Raw genomic sequence first — 14278 nt, 5'->3', positions numbered from 1 at the left:
AGGAAGAAAGAGCAGGGCTGAATTCCTCCCCATCAACTCTTACCAGTGCAAGAGGGGCAGCACCCTCCTTCGCTCGGGGGAATTGGATGGGAACAGGTAGAGTCACACCTTACTTCTCCACAGGTCACCTCTCCATCCTGGATGCACAAGCAGGAGTTGCAGCCATGGGCAGAGCCTAGATACTCCCCCGGGGCAGCCTGGGGGCTTCATACCTACCTGACATAAGCACTGAGAACACCCGGGCTGCCTCCAGCGGCTCCCTGATTCATATGTGGCTCCTAGGTGCCGGCAGGAAGAGGGCCCTGCTCCCAGCTTTGGGCTTTCAGGACCCCTAGGTGAGGAAGGGGTCCCTACAACCTCCCTGTGGAGAAGTGAGGGTGGTCCAAGGGTCCCCAGTGGGGAGGAACTTGGCAATGGGGTGGATGTCAACTGTGTGGCAAAGAATGTGGGTGGGGCCTGGGTGGCAGATGGCTGACTGATGGTTCTAACTCCAGTGGGGTATCCTGGGGCCCCTGGAGGAGGGCTGTGTCCTGGGGACAGGGCAGGCCGGCCTGCCTCAGGAAGGAGCAGGGACATCTTAGCAGGCTGCTGCCGGGGCTGCAGGATGGCAGATGGGGCCAGAACGGCCTTCGGGAAAGCTGAAATGGAAGCACAGGGTCTCCTGAGGAAGGCAACAGGGGCAGGAAGTGGGGTTCCAGAGTCCTAAATAGGTCTACGGGTTTCCTCTGCAACATAATGTAACTGACCGTAAACTACTGAGGCCACAGTGACAGCCACAAGGGAAGAAGGCTGGGAAAGCACTAATGGGCAAGAAAAGATCCTAAGCCAGTGACAAGGAGGTCCGACAGCCCCCAAGATTCGGCTGCTCTTCCTTAACAGCTACAAGGGAACACAAGTTTTCCTGAGGCTAGAAGACCTCAAGGGTCCATCCTGGAAACAGTTCTCCCCAACTGCTATGGGCTGGGGTTTCAGTATATCCCCTGCTTCCCGCCTAGCTGTGGCTTCCCTACAGAGGAGCTAGGGCTCAGGATAAGGGGTCAGCAGAGGTTTCCCTCCAGCGGCACTATAGACAGTCAGTCACCTTCGGGGAGGAGGCTCCTGCCCCCACATAAATACCTGGAGACTGAACGGGCATTTTCCCTACAGATGAACATCCACTGCCCCTCATCACAAAGACAGAGAATCCCCTTATTAATATTTTGTTTTTGTTTTTGTTTTTCCTTTTTACCATTTGTAGGCAATGGCTGGGAACAGTGAAAGGAGAAAGGACTGGATAAAGTCGAAGGGTGGGGCTGGAGAGCCATCTCAGAGGTTATGAGCACTGGCTTCTCCTGCAAAGGACCCGGTTCAGGTCCCAGCAGCTACATACACTCCATAGCACCCCCGCCCAGGGGAATCCCTTCTGACCCTTCTGGAGCATGTGGTATACATAGTAATAAGCAGGCAAAACACTTATAATACAGATAAAATAAATCTTTTTTAAAACCCCAAACTTCTTATTTAAAAAAAAAAAAAAAAAAAGCCAGGATGGAGAAATGACTCAGTAGTTAAGAACACGTGTTGCTATTGCAGAGAACCCAGGTTTGGCTCCCAGCACCCACATGGTACTGTAACCCCAGTTCTAGGGGATCTAACAGCCTCTTCTGACCTACACAGGCACCAGACACACACATATAAATATGCAAAAATAGTCATATGCATAAAAATTTTTCGTAAATAAATTTTTAAAAAGTAAGGAAACAGGGAAAGTGAGAAAGTGGGGTATTGAATGTAACAAACAAAAAGAACTGGAAAAAAAAAAGCAAAAAAGGGAGGATTTAAAGAACAAGTTTGGTGTGGGCGTGTGGGGCTGTGGTTAGAGGTGAAGTCTGTTACCACAGGATCTATAGGGTATGGTTTCGGGCCAGGAGAACAAGATCTATGGAGTGGGCTCTTGTAGTGAGAAGGTCGAATTAAGAGCTAGAAGGCAGGGCTGGGGCCTGGAGCTCACCTTCACAAGACACACGGTCAGCTTGAAGCCTGAAACCCGGTCTACAGGTGCATAGGAAGCTGCCCACAGTGTTATGGCAGGTGTGGTGACAGATTCTTCTCTCCTGCGGTCGCCGACACTCGTTTATATCTGTGGGAGAGCCTTGCTGCCTTACCTTCGCCATGGAGCCCTTTCTCCTCCCATTCCTGAACTCAAAAGACTGGGAGAGTTCTCTTACAGAGTCCATCCAGGCTACAAGATGTGACTCAGAGTGCTAGGAATGGGGCTGGTATCTATTGACAGTATTCTTGGGAGCTCCATGCATTCAGGGGGCGGGTGTACATCTCATCCCAGGACCATTAAAAGCTCAACCCTGGTGGGAATCTCATTTCCAAATCTTCGGCTGTCTGGCATTTCTTTGTAAACAGTGTCTCATTACTCACTGTGCTGCCCAAAGCAGGTTCAAGACAAATCCTGAACCCACTAGTACAAGGTCTTTTTCAAGCTCATGGGACCCCACTTTTGGTTATAGGGATTACCAAACATCTGGAAATTTCTAATGGGCTGAGAAAACAGTAGTCTCCTTCTAAACCAAAGGAACCAAAACATAAAGTACTTTCTTTACCCCGAGAAGCAAAGGCAGCCAAGAAAATGGATGAGCTGAAAACCTTGATCTGTATCTGGGAGCAGGTTGAAAATGGAGACGGCTAGGAAAGGCCCAGCTTGGGGTCTTCCAGGCAAAGAGACACCAACCACGGGATGGGAACACTCTGAGCGAAGGTTCCATGGGACTGGAAGATCCAAATGTTGGTCTTCCTAGGCTCCAGCCTGACCTGTCCGTCTTCCTGATTGGCATCCTAAGTGTACCACCCACAGGCCGAAGCTCTCACCTATGCAGGAGTGTCGGTTGCCATGGAGGTGGAAGCCAGCCCGGCAGGAGCACTTATAACTGCCAATGCTGTTCTTACATCTCTGCTGGCAGGGTGTTCCCAGGCACTCATCAGTGTCTGTGAGGGGAGAAGGCAAAGCTGGCAGCCATCTCTCCATGGGACTTGGAATCCTCTCATCCCTCTCTCTCACCCAACTCAGGGTGATGATGGTCTCCACCCCCACCATCTTACCCCAGCCCAGGCTGAGGAACAGACACAGCCTCCCGGTGCCCTCTACCCGTGTTGTGTTCCTCCGGAACCATCTTCGTATGATCTCCAGAAGGTCCTCACCCAAGGCTCCCTGGGATAGACCAATCTCTGCTCAAACCTCTCAGGGCCCTCCCTCCATAACAGCACTTGTGGGACCTTTAAACATAGCCACGGGAGCCAGTGAAATGGCTCAGCAGGTAAAGGTGACTCCTTCAAAGCCTGTACAATCCCTCGGACCCACGTGATGGAAGAGCCCCCAAAAGCTGTTCTCTGACCCCCCCCACATGCACACTTAAATGCAAGAAAAATAAATTACACAGACAAAGGTGTGTGCAGTCATTCCCAGCCCTTAGCTTCACTCTTCCTTAGTTCCCCACATCATCTAAGCAAATCCTGTTCTTATAAGACTGCTTGGGTTCATGCTCTGTCTACCCTGAATGTCCTTCTCTCTTGTCTGGATATAAAAGAAATATATGGGGGTTGGGGATTTAGCTCAGTGGTAGAGCGCTTGCCTAGGAAGCGCAAGGCCCTGGGTTCGATCCCCAGCTCCGAAAAAATAAATAAATAAATAAATAAATAAATAAATAAATAAATAAATAAAAGAAATATATGTAAAAAATATATATTTATAAAAGAAATATTCTTTAAAACCTTCTTCCTCAGAACCTCTTATGTAGAAAATCACCCAAGCTGTTGTTTGAAGCTGCAAGAGAACTAGAAATAACCCCACCCCCACCCCACCCCCAGCTCCACTCATCAGCAGAAGAACCCATAAAATGTGGAACACTTGCTCCACAGAGAACCAAGCAGCCGTTAAAACAAAATCAGGTCTGTTTACCCGATGTGGGAAAATCCTTAAGTCCAATCAACTGTTTGTGGGAAAGAAATGTGTGGAACTGGAGAAGAAACTGGGACCAGACTCCCAGCTCCAATGTGATTGTGGGTAAATTATTTAATTTTGTTAAGCCTCAGTGCTCTTATCAATAAAATGGAGATAAACAGTAGCAACTTTAAAACTGTGCAGATAGGATGAGAAAACACGTGGAAAGTGCTTAGCCTGGTACCCAGCCTGTGCATTTGGTAATTGAGGTGCCTGTATATATGCATATGTAAGAACATGTGGTTAAGGGAGATAAAGGGACAGAGGGACAGATGTCCAGACTGAAAACCCATGCTGAAAGCAAACTTCCCAAGGTGCTTTGAGATATAGGATTAGATGACATCACAAAGGTGGGGCCTTAACGAATTAATGACCTTAGAAGAGTCACCAGAGCACCCTCTGCCCCTCTGTCTTGCCCATCTTGTGAGACACAACAAGACCATCTTCTTCAAGCCAGAAAAATTCACAGCAAAGCCAGTCAGTACCTTGCCCTCGGACTTTGGCTGACCGGGGACTGAGAGAACAAATTCCTGTGGTCTAAGCTGCATTGTGTTAGGGCAACTCAAGCAGACTGGGAAAGCAGGGTTCTCTAGGACGGGCAGAGAATGGTGGTGAGAGAGGGGACCTCAGCTCAAGCTTCTTGTGTTTTGTGGAACTTCCCGTGCAGAGGCAATAAGAATTAAGGGGCTTACTTTGTCTCCTCTGCCTTGTTGCATGAGACTGTGATAAGAAGCATCCTCACTTGGAAAGGATGAGTGTTGTAAAAGATGTCACCCTGTCAGGCGTGGTGGGGTATACAATTTTAATCCTCGTACTCGGGAGCGAAAGGCAGGAGAGTGACAGGTGGAAGTCAGACTAGGCTGCACAGTAACACTCTGTCTGCAGAGAAGAGACCAAAGGAAGCCATCTTCTCCCTGGGCACCCATTCTTTCCCAAACCACCAGACTGGAGGGAGGTCCTACAGATACCCACCGAACCTGGACTAGTACCAGAGCAGGAGGACACCTCAAACACACTATGTGACAGAGACCATCACAGGCTCCTCTCATAGTTCCAATGGAACCACCCACAGCCTGTGGCCTTCCCTTCTCCATCTTGATACCCCTTCCCCTGGGTTCACTTGCCCCTTGTGCTCCCTGAGACCATTCCTTCATCCCAACCTTCCCTGTGATGCAAACAGAAGAGTTTACAGTGTCTTAGTTCAGAGCAAGTCCACCATGAATGCTGGCCATGGGCATAGTGGCACATGCCTCTGATCCCAGCACTTGGGAGTCAGACAGGTGAGCCTCTGTGAGTTTGAGGATAATGTGGTCTAGGACAGCCATGGATGTGTAGGGAGATTCTGTCTCTAAGAAACAAACCTAAGAGTCCACTATGCTGGATTCAAAGCCTAACTCTACCTCTTCCTAAAAGAATGGATGCAAGTAGACCTGTTTTCCCCAGTAGAGCATGAGTGACACAGCATCCTTCCCAGAGGACTATGGCTGGAGAATGTATCTTAAGGGAGCTGGCAGGGCATAGAAACCATCCCCAACACCTCTACCCACTCACCTTGGCAGCTATGACGATCAGCGGACAGTTGCATGCCTGGCCCACATTCACATACGAAGCCACCTTCTGTGTTCACACAGTGGCCCTCACAAGATGAGCTTAAACACTCGTCAATGTCTGGGAAAAGAAAACCCTTCGAACAGCCCATTCTAACCATGGCCATGACTCTGGGGAAAGTGACCCCACATGAAACTTATATGAGGAAGATGCAGCATCAATCCGCATAGTGCCTTGCCCATGAGCCATCTTTATCCCAGAAAGAGGAGACAAAAAGGACAGAGGTACTAGCTCTTACTCTTGACCCATGCAGGCAAGTTGGGGGAGTGGGGAGAGCAGGACTGAAGCAGAACCATTCTGATGGCCTCTGTGTGACAACCTTCAGGTCCCCAAAATGACAGGGCCCAGTGAACTATGTCATTCTGATAGATGTTCACCAAACACCAGGTGTGAGCAGGAGACTCAGAGAGGGGCTACTGACTGTCAGACATTGTGTGGCCACTCTAAAGCCCAGCAAGGATGACATATGTGCTGCTCGGAAATGACCTGCCACAACAGGTGCGTCCTGAGAGAGTGTGAGACCAGGAAAGCCAGGAGCATCAGCAGAGGCCTGTGTGGGTGAGGAAGGATCTGAGGGTTTAGGGATAGCAGCTGGGCTCCAGTCCCCCACATGCACTTCAGGGCACACATGCATGTAAGTAAATGGGGGAGGAGGGATAGTTGAAACCCATTGCTAAGCTAAAATTCAGTTTTAAAATCTAGGAACCGTAGCTGGTCTTCGTTATTTTGTGGGTCCTTCTTTTTCCCACCCATTATCCCCCAGGTTTTATCCCCCAACACAAGATAGGAGACAAAGAAGAATAGAAGAGGAGAGAGAGAGAGAGAGGGAGAGAGAGAGAGAGAGAGAGAGAGAGAGAGAGAGAGAGAGAGATCTGAATCTAATTTCTTTCCCAGCCATTCCTCCCAGTCTCCAGCCCAGTCCCTTCTCCCAGCCATTCCTCCCACAGTTCCTCAAGAGTCTGCCTCAATCGTCCTTCCTCCCCGTTTCCCCCACATTAGCAGCTCCTCACTATAACAACTGTTCTAGCCTCTGCTCAGCTCAGCTTCTCCTGAGTCAACCATTTCCTAACTTCACCTTCAGAACCAGCTGCCTCCTCTCACTGTGCTAGTGCAATTCCCTTCCACATCTTCCTCCGCTTTTGAAAGAGACTCGCTTCTGGGCCAGCTCTGACTCCAGGTGGTCACCTTGTCTCTGGTTCAGTCCCTGGGAATGAACCTATTTGTTCTCCCTTTTCTTGACATTTTTCTTCCACTTTTTGATTCTCAAGCTTCTCCATTTCCACCCATATTTTTTTTTCCAGTTTTCCAGCCAGTCTTTCAATGTTTTTATAAACAAAATAGCCCAAAATGTAGAAAAGGAAAGAAAGGGGGGTGGGGGGACCCTGCTGTTGAAAACCACGTGGGTCACATCCCAGAAACAGCCTCAGCAAACACCCTGAGTGAGAGGCACAGGCAGCTGGAAGAGAGTTGGGCTAGCAGAGTGAGAGCAGGCAGCTGGGGCAGAAAATACAGTTAGGAGACAGGTGAGGCAGGAGAAGCTGACCTAAGCAGATAGGCTGGAACAGTTGTTACAGTGAAAGAAATTAGATTCAGGGATCTCATTCTCTCTCTCTCTCTCTCTCTCTCTCTCTCTCTCTCTCTCTCTCTCTGTGTCTGTCTGTCTCTCTCTGTCTCTCTCTGTCTCTCTCTCTCTCTCTCTCTCTCTCTCTCTCTCTCTCTCTCTCTCCTTTTTCCTTCTTTGTCTCCTATCTAGTGTTAAAGAATGAAATCAGGGGATAAAGAGTGGGGAAAAAAAAGAACTCACACAGTAGCAAAGACCAGCTACAAGGAGTCATTACCTCATTTTATAAAGCACACATAGCCTTCTGTACACATTTATACACAGGACCATTACAGACCCAGATAAAGGAACAGAGAAAACATTTCATTATTAGTAACACACTGGTTAGGACTCCAGAAAAATACTCATTTTCAACATCCTGTTTACTTTCAAATGCTTCCAGATGAATTCTCACTCACTTCAGTCTTCACTGAGAGAAAGTGAAGTTTGCTGTTAAAACTTCAAAAAGGGCAGGTGGGGTGGCTCACGCCTTTAAATCCCAGCACTTGGGAGGCAGAGGCAGGCAGATCTGTGAGTTTGAGACCAACCTATCTGGTCTACTGAGTTTAATATTCTCTCAAAACAAACAAAAAAAACCCTTCAAAAGGGGACAAGGGAGATGGCTCAGTTGATAAAGTGGCTGCTGTATAAACAAGAGCTCAGACACCCCAGCAGCACATAAAAGGCATGGGGGTTCAGGGCATGGAGACCATTGAATCCCTGGAACTCATTAGCCGGCCCAGGCAAATCAATGCGCTGTAGGTTTAACGAGAGACCCCTGACTCCAAAACTAAGGCAGAAGGCAATGGAGGAATCCAATGTTCATTCTGGCCTCCACATGCCTGGGGTCATACATACATGCACATGTGTACACTGCACATACAAAAACAAACAAAAGACCAAAACCACCTACAACCAGGCTTTGCCTCTAAAGAAATGGACAAGAAACTGGTCACAGTAACCACCTCTGGTAAAAGTCACAGGCTCTGTGTAGAGTGACTTTTAAAACCAAGAAAACAAATCATAGGGGCTGGAAAGGTGGTTCAGCTGTTTAGAGTACTTGTTCTTGCAGAAGACCCAGGTTCAATTCCCACCACCCACAGGGCAGCCTCAGTTCCAAGGGATCTGACGACTTCGTCTGGCCTCTTAGGGCACAGCACACATATGGTACATGTGGTAGGTAAAATACCATACACATAAAATAATTTTTAAAAACTTAAGCCATCCCAATACTTAAAAGGACAAAACAAATAACACCTTGACAACATAATTACTGACTTTTAGTTCCCTCAGCTTCCAAATGTCAGCTGACTCTGATCCTGGTTCCATGCCCCTCTGTGAGCCCAGCACTGTGGACTTTCCTACTCAATGCCCCTGTTTTATTGGAGCTCTCTTTGTCCTTGTCTCTCTGCCCCGTATCTGGAAACTCCCTGATAACAGCCACTATTGGATCACCTGTAACCCCAATCCCAGCTCTGCTCCTGTCCACGAGTGCATGTGTGATACCAGGAGGAATAGATCCTCAGGGTGCATGCCTCCCGGCCCCTCTCTTCCAGGCACTGGACTCTAGCTGGCTCAGGGAGGAGATACCATCCCATTCCCCCTTCCCCCACCTCCAGGCCTCTCACCCGCACACCGGATACCAACAGCTGTCTCGGTCATCAAGAAACCCACAGGGCACACTCGGGCAACCTCCTGGCAGCCACCATGGTTACAGGTGAGGTCACAGCCATACTCCCCGCAGGATCCGTGGGCTTCTAAAACAAACAGGGTATGTGTGGATACAGCTGCAGAGCAGGTGTCAGCCTGACGTCTCAGATGTCCTGAGAACCTCCTGCAGAGTTCCGCTGCAGCGGCTTCCCACCCACTTCTACGAGGCACTAGCCATGCTGATGGTTAATTCAACTTCACAAGATCTTCAATTAAATAGGAGAGAACCTCCAGTCCTGTCTCTGAAGGAGTTTCTAGACTGGGCTGAGATGGGGAGATACACAAACTGCGGAAGGCAAGATTCCATAGATTGGGAGCCGATCTAATAGGAAAGAGAGCGGGCACCAGGGTTCAAATCTTTCTGCTTCCTGCCTGTGCAGTGTGAACAGCTGCCTCCCTCTTCTGGCACCGTGCCTTCTCCACCCTGATAGACTGTTCTCTTGAACTCTGAGCCAAAATTAACCTTTCCTCCTTTAAATCGCTTTTTCAGTTATTTTATCACAGTGGCAACACATGCAGCTAATATATCACTGGGACCCAGAAAAAGCCAAAATGTCTCAGTGGTCAGATAGGTATGAGAATGCCTACCAAACAAGGTGCCTTGAAGATGCCAAGCTAGAACCTATCTCAAGTCCCCAGTGCCGGGCACAGAACCTTCATGTTATTTTGGTGGTCCCCCAGCAGCCATTGTCCATTCCAGTTACCTGGGCAAGTGGCCCCTTGCTCTCCATCCTGGCAGGAGCAGACATTGGGGGCAATGCAGATGCCACTCCCACAGCCAAAGGAGCAGAGGGCTAAAAGGAAAGAGGTAGGTGAGGGAGCAGGCACTGGTGTGTGCTGAGAAGGCTCGGGTCGCGGGGATGGATGGGTACTTACGCAGGGTACAATGCCCACTGCCCATGGAAGGGGCCCAGCCAGGGCAGCAGCCACTCCCAAAGCCAGAGAGGCAAACATGGGGACCCAGACGACGCCTGCGAGAAAAGAGAGCACTCACCACAATTTGTATGAAGAGAGCAAGAGATGCTCCCAACTCATCCACTGGTCTACATGGCCGGCAATCGCCCCGGGGGCAGGCCAGACAAACGTGTAAGAGAACAGATATAAGCTATGAACACGGAGCGAAGGAAATCAAGGAGAGGCAGGAAGAAAAGAAGAAGGGAGACTGTAGCCGAGCAGTATGGGGACCTGTCCTCTCAGCACTCAGATGGCTGAGACAGGAGGATCACAAGTCTGAGGCCTGGCTGGGCTACCTAATGTGTTCAAAGCCATCTTGGGCTATATAACTATATTTTTTGTTATTCTTGTTTTGGTTTGCTGGTCTGGGACTTGCTATACAGACCAGGCTAGTCTAGAACTCAGAGGGATCCACCTGCCTTTGCTCTCTCCTGAGTGCTGGGTTTGAAGGTGTGCACACCACACCCAGAAATAAAACGTCTAACACACTCATTCTCATCCCTCACTCAGGTTGTTCACATCTCCTTCCCCAAAGCCTCTCTCGCTGACCTTAGCCTGCTCTGCTATTCTCTACAGTCCTTTCTAGGATACTCGTTTACTTGCTAATTTCATGACATCTTCCCTGTCCATATCCTCTTTACTCCCCGAGAACAAGGGCTTCTTATCTACGTCTAAAGTACCTCAGGACTGCTCAATTGGTAAGAGAGAAAGCAGGTCTGAGTGGCATCCCCCTAGGATGTCAATAAGGTACCCAGGCTGGACCGCACCCTCTGGAGCTTCAGGTGATCTGGAGCCAGTGTCTAACGGTCAGTCCGTAAGGCCATGTTACTGACCTCACTTTCAAAGGACAGCCAGGACCCAGGTGATGGGAACTGAGCTTAAGGGGGACTCTTGTGGAGCCTTGAAGAGAGTCAGGGAAGGGTCACTGGAAGGACCGTTCCCCTGCTGCATGAGAAGGAAGACCAGAGACTTAGTATGAAAAGGAGGAAGGAGAGGGCAATAAAGACAGGCGGAACAGCCTGAGCATAGGCTAGAGGGGAGATTAACCAGGGCTAGACCTCCTGGAGCCCTGGAGCAAGGACTACAAATCCAGGCAAATCGATAGGCTCCAGATGACTTTGACCACATACTCAGAGCTGATGGGAATGTCGTCCCACTAACAGTACACCCTTTATGCCTGTCCATGTATCAGACACAATTGATATAGGACAAGACAAATTTGCCTGGCTCTTAGGGTTAATAATCTGTGACAAATGTGGAAACCTAGGGGGAACCATGGCAATACAGAAAAGTTTGCTGGGGATGTCCCTGGGGCCAAGTTCTTTTCCCTCTTAGAAGTCAAAACCAATCAAGACAAACCAGACCGACAGTGACGACACACATAGAAATGGCAACAGCTGAGGAAGAGAGGAGGAGGAGGAGGAGGAGGAGGAGGAGGAGGAGGAGGAGGAGGAGGAGGAGGAGGAGGAGGAGGAGGAGGAGGAGGAGGAGGAGGAGGAGGAGAGTCTGGCTGCAGGGATCCACAGAAAACTAAATAGCTAAGCCTAAAGGGGCTCTGAAAGGGACATGAGGCGCCATCGAAGTGATAAATGGTAGGGTGCCTGTGGAAACTGGAGGCGTTCCACCCTCAGACAAGCAGGGGTAGGGTGCCCACCAGAAAGCCCCAAGGAGCTTTTCGTGTGTGGCATGGTGATGCCAGGGAGACAGGTGGTGGGAAACTGAGCCTGCAGGAACTGCAAGAGATTGCAGAACCCACGTGCTGAGCTGTAAACCCTTCCTTCAGGGCTGCCCCTGCTGTGCGCCCCTGGGAAGATGGTGGCTGTGGGCCAGACCACCCGCTGACACCGTGTTCCCTTGCTATAAGCATCACGCGCACGATCACCACTCCCTCACCACCCCTGTATAGTAGAGGACTAAGTCGCACTTAGGGAAAACACTGGGTTTGGAAAGACACGCCTCCTGCCTGCTGCCTCTGGCCTCCCCGGCCTGTGTACACATGCGCAGATAGCAAAGTGTAACCCTGAGCCACCGGTAGCTCCAAGGTCCACCGGGTGCAGAGAGCAAGAGACACTAAGAAAACCCCCAACCCCAAAGCAACCTGTGCAGAAGCGGAGGAGGCCCCGCACCACCAAGGAAGAAAGCCAGGCAGTTGAGACCAAATGGCATATGCTGGGGTCTCCTAGCCAGAAGGTCAGCGCACTCCCTTAGTACAAGATTCACTTGGAGCCGGGAATCTCCATCTCCCAGATTCCCTAGCCAGAGCAGTCCCCCAGCAGGGCCACCCAACTGGCACAAACTACTGTCTCTTTGTCCAGACCCCTGGTGCGCCCACGCCACTGAGGATACAGGTCCAGCAGCTGCCCTCTGCCAGTGCCTTCCAGCTCCACGCCGTGGCGCTCGAAGGCTGGGCCGCTGAGAGGCACCAGGCTCTTACCTCTCCGCAGAGTAGTGCCCTGACGCCTTCCTCCCGGTGTGGCCTCGGGCCGAAGACCCCAGCAACGGAATCAAGATGTAGGCAATGTGGAGCAACAGTCTAGCCCACATGACTGGCAGCAGAGGTCCTGGACTCTACTGGGCTCAGGCCCCGCACCAGGGAGGGGGCTACGGACCTTGTCCCTCCTCCTGGAAGCGATCTGATTCCCCCACAGCTGGCAGGGGGCTGAGGACGACGAGGAGAGGGCTGGTGTTTAGGGGAGGACTGCCTAAGCGGTTGGGGGTGGGGGGTACTTGCACCTTGGAAAGAAACACACAAAAGGAGCGCCGCCCGCCGGTGCCTCTCCGGGAGGCGTGGAGCCTGGGGCGGGAGCAAAGATCAGGGACCCCGAAGGCGGGGTTTCACCCTCGGCCCACACCCCCAGCCTGGATTTGGGAGTAGCTTTCCACAGAATGACTGAAGGCTTCGCACCAAGTTGGAAAGAAACTTCAGGAACCAGGTTTTTGGGTTTCTGTGGAGTCCAATCCATCTGTATTCTCAGTAGGTGAGACTTATGGGCACTCAAACCCGTGGCACTGAAGCTAGGCAGTTTCGACTGTCCCCAAACCTAGCAGATGGTCAGGATAGTGTACTGGTGGTGGTTTTGTCTGCTTCCTTGCCAAAGGACACTAGCCTGTTTTGAACCCACAGGCTACCTGGTGCGAGTCACATGGTTGCGCTGACAGCTTCCTGGCTCACATGGGAGGGAAGAAAGCAGTGGGCAGTTGGCATGGGAGCCAGGGACACAGAACTAGAAGACTCCATTTTGACCTCCTTCGAAGTTGGCCCAGGGTAGAAAGAGGTTTTAGGCTGAAGACTGTAAAGTGACAGAACTGAGAAAGATCTAGCTGGGAGGAAGCTGAAAGAAGGGTCAAGTTTTACCTTGTTCTGGTAGCAAGGGTCCTGCATAAACCTACCCAGATGGGATTAGTCAAGCTTTTGTGTAAAGACTCCTAGGAATAAGAAACTCACTACCTTTAAAAACCAACTAAGCTAGTTTTTAAAAACTACATTTTCAGACTACTTCCCAAACAAGCTTAAGTCCTTCGGTTCTGACTCAGGCTGCTGTGACCTGGATGCTAGGTGCTTTCCCACAGACACTTGCCTTTTAGTGGCTGAGCAAATGTTAACTTAGGTGTTTGATGCTTGTTGGTCCTGGACCCTTAATTTGCAATAAGAAGAAAACTTCAAGTACTTTTGGATGTTGAAGTGCCATGGCTAATTGTTATTTCCAACTTGAATGGCTTTAGAAGCACCGAGTTATGAATAAGCCTTTGTGTGTGTCAGAGCTGTTTCCAGAATGATTGAACTGAGTTGTGAAGACCCATCCTAAACGTGAGTGGTATTATCACATGGACTGAACCAACTACCAAGACCATAGACTGAGTGCCAACATTCATCTGTTTCCTGACTGTGGCCCCATGCTCCTGGCTCTATGCTTTCCCTACCAAGACGGCTGCACCTGTGAGAAAAATAACCCCTTACTTGCTTGCTTGCTTGCTTTTATGGGCGGTATTCTGCCATAACTAGCTGTTATCCTAACAAATTGCCAGCTGTCTCTCTACCTGAACCCATGTGGCTAAACCCAAGCTTACATTTGGGCCCATAGCTCATCTTGTTTGGGCCTATTTATTCTATTTTCTAGTCAACCTCACAGCAAGTGCACTGCCAAAAATGAATGTGACATCTCTGTATGTACACATTCAGAGTCCTAAGGACCTTCAGACTCCTTAGGACATCTTTCTTGCCTGGAGAAGGCAAAGGCTGTGCTTGCTACTGTCCCAAGACAGGTGTTTTTCCTTCCCATCCCTGGGAAGCTACCTCTGAAGCCACTACACATAGAATAAATCCCCTTAACAGCCCTCAGGGCTCATGACATCCGTTGCTTAGCCCAGCATTACCTCTACCAATTCCATTGTTCATTGTCACAGCCCCACACTCTCCT

At 50.0% G+C, this 14278-nt stretch overlaps 1 protein-coding gene across 9 annotated transcripts in view; it reads right to left on the bottom strand.

The window, feature by feature from the left end:
• Nucleotides 1–13614, bottom strand: part of Vwce (von Willebrand factor C and EGF domains) — a 42354-nt gene extending 28740 nt beyond the window's left edge. For 8 of the 9 annotated variants that reach the window (XR_015626949.1, XR_015626950.1, XM_087563626.1 and 5 more), the window contains exons 1-9: nt 12295–13614; nt 9783–9877; nt 9611–9700; nt 8825–8953; nt 5540–5656; nt 2860–2976; nt 1991–2119; nt 217–638; nt 44–137 (exon numbers count right to left, since the gene is read on the bottom strand). Coding sequence is in view for 7 of the 9 variants with exons in the window: in XM_087563626.1 (XP_087419752.1) it covers nt 44–137; nt 217–638; nt 1991–2119; nt 2860–2976; nt 5540–5656; nt 8825–8953; nt 9611–9700; nt 9783–9877; nt 12295–12404 (1303 nt within the window). In the remaining 2 variants the exon portion in view is untranslated. 9 annotated transcript variants of the gene reach the window in all.
• Nucleotides 13615–14278: the final 664 nt, after the last annotated feature.

This window comes from Rattus norvegicus, chromosome 1 (assembly GCF_021556685.1).
Source record: "Rattus norvegicus strain SHRSP/BbbUtx chromosome 1, alternate assembly SHRSP_T2T, whole genome shotgun sequence".
NCBI classification, from domain to species: Eukaryota; Metazoa; Chordata; class Mammalia; order Rodentia; family Muridae; genus Rattus; species Rattus norvegicus.
The sequence above is the reverse complement of the archived record's forward strand: the minus strand, read 5'-3'. Positions and strand labels throughout refer to the sequence as shown.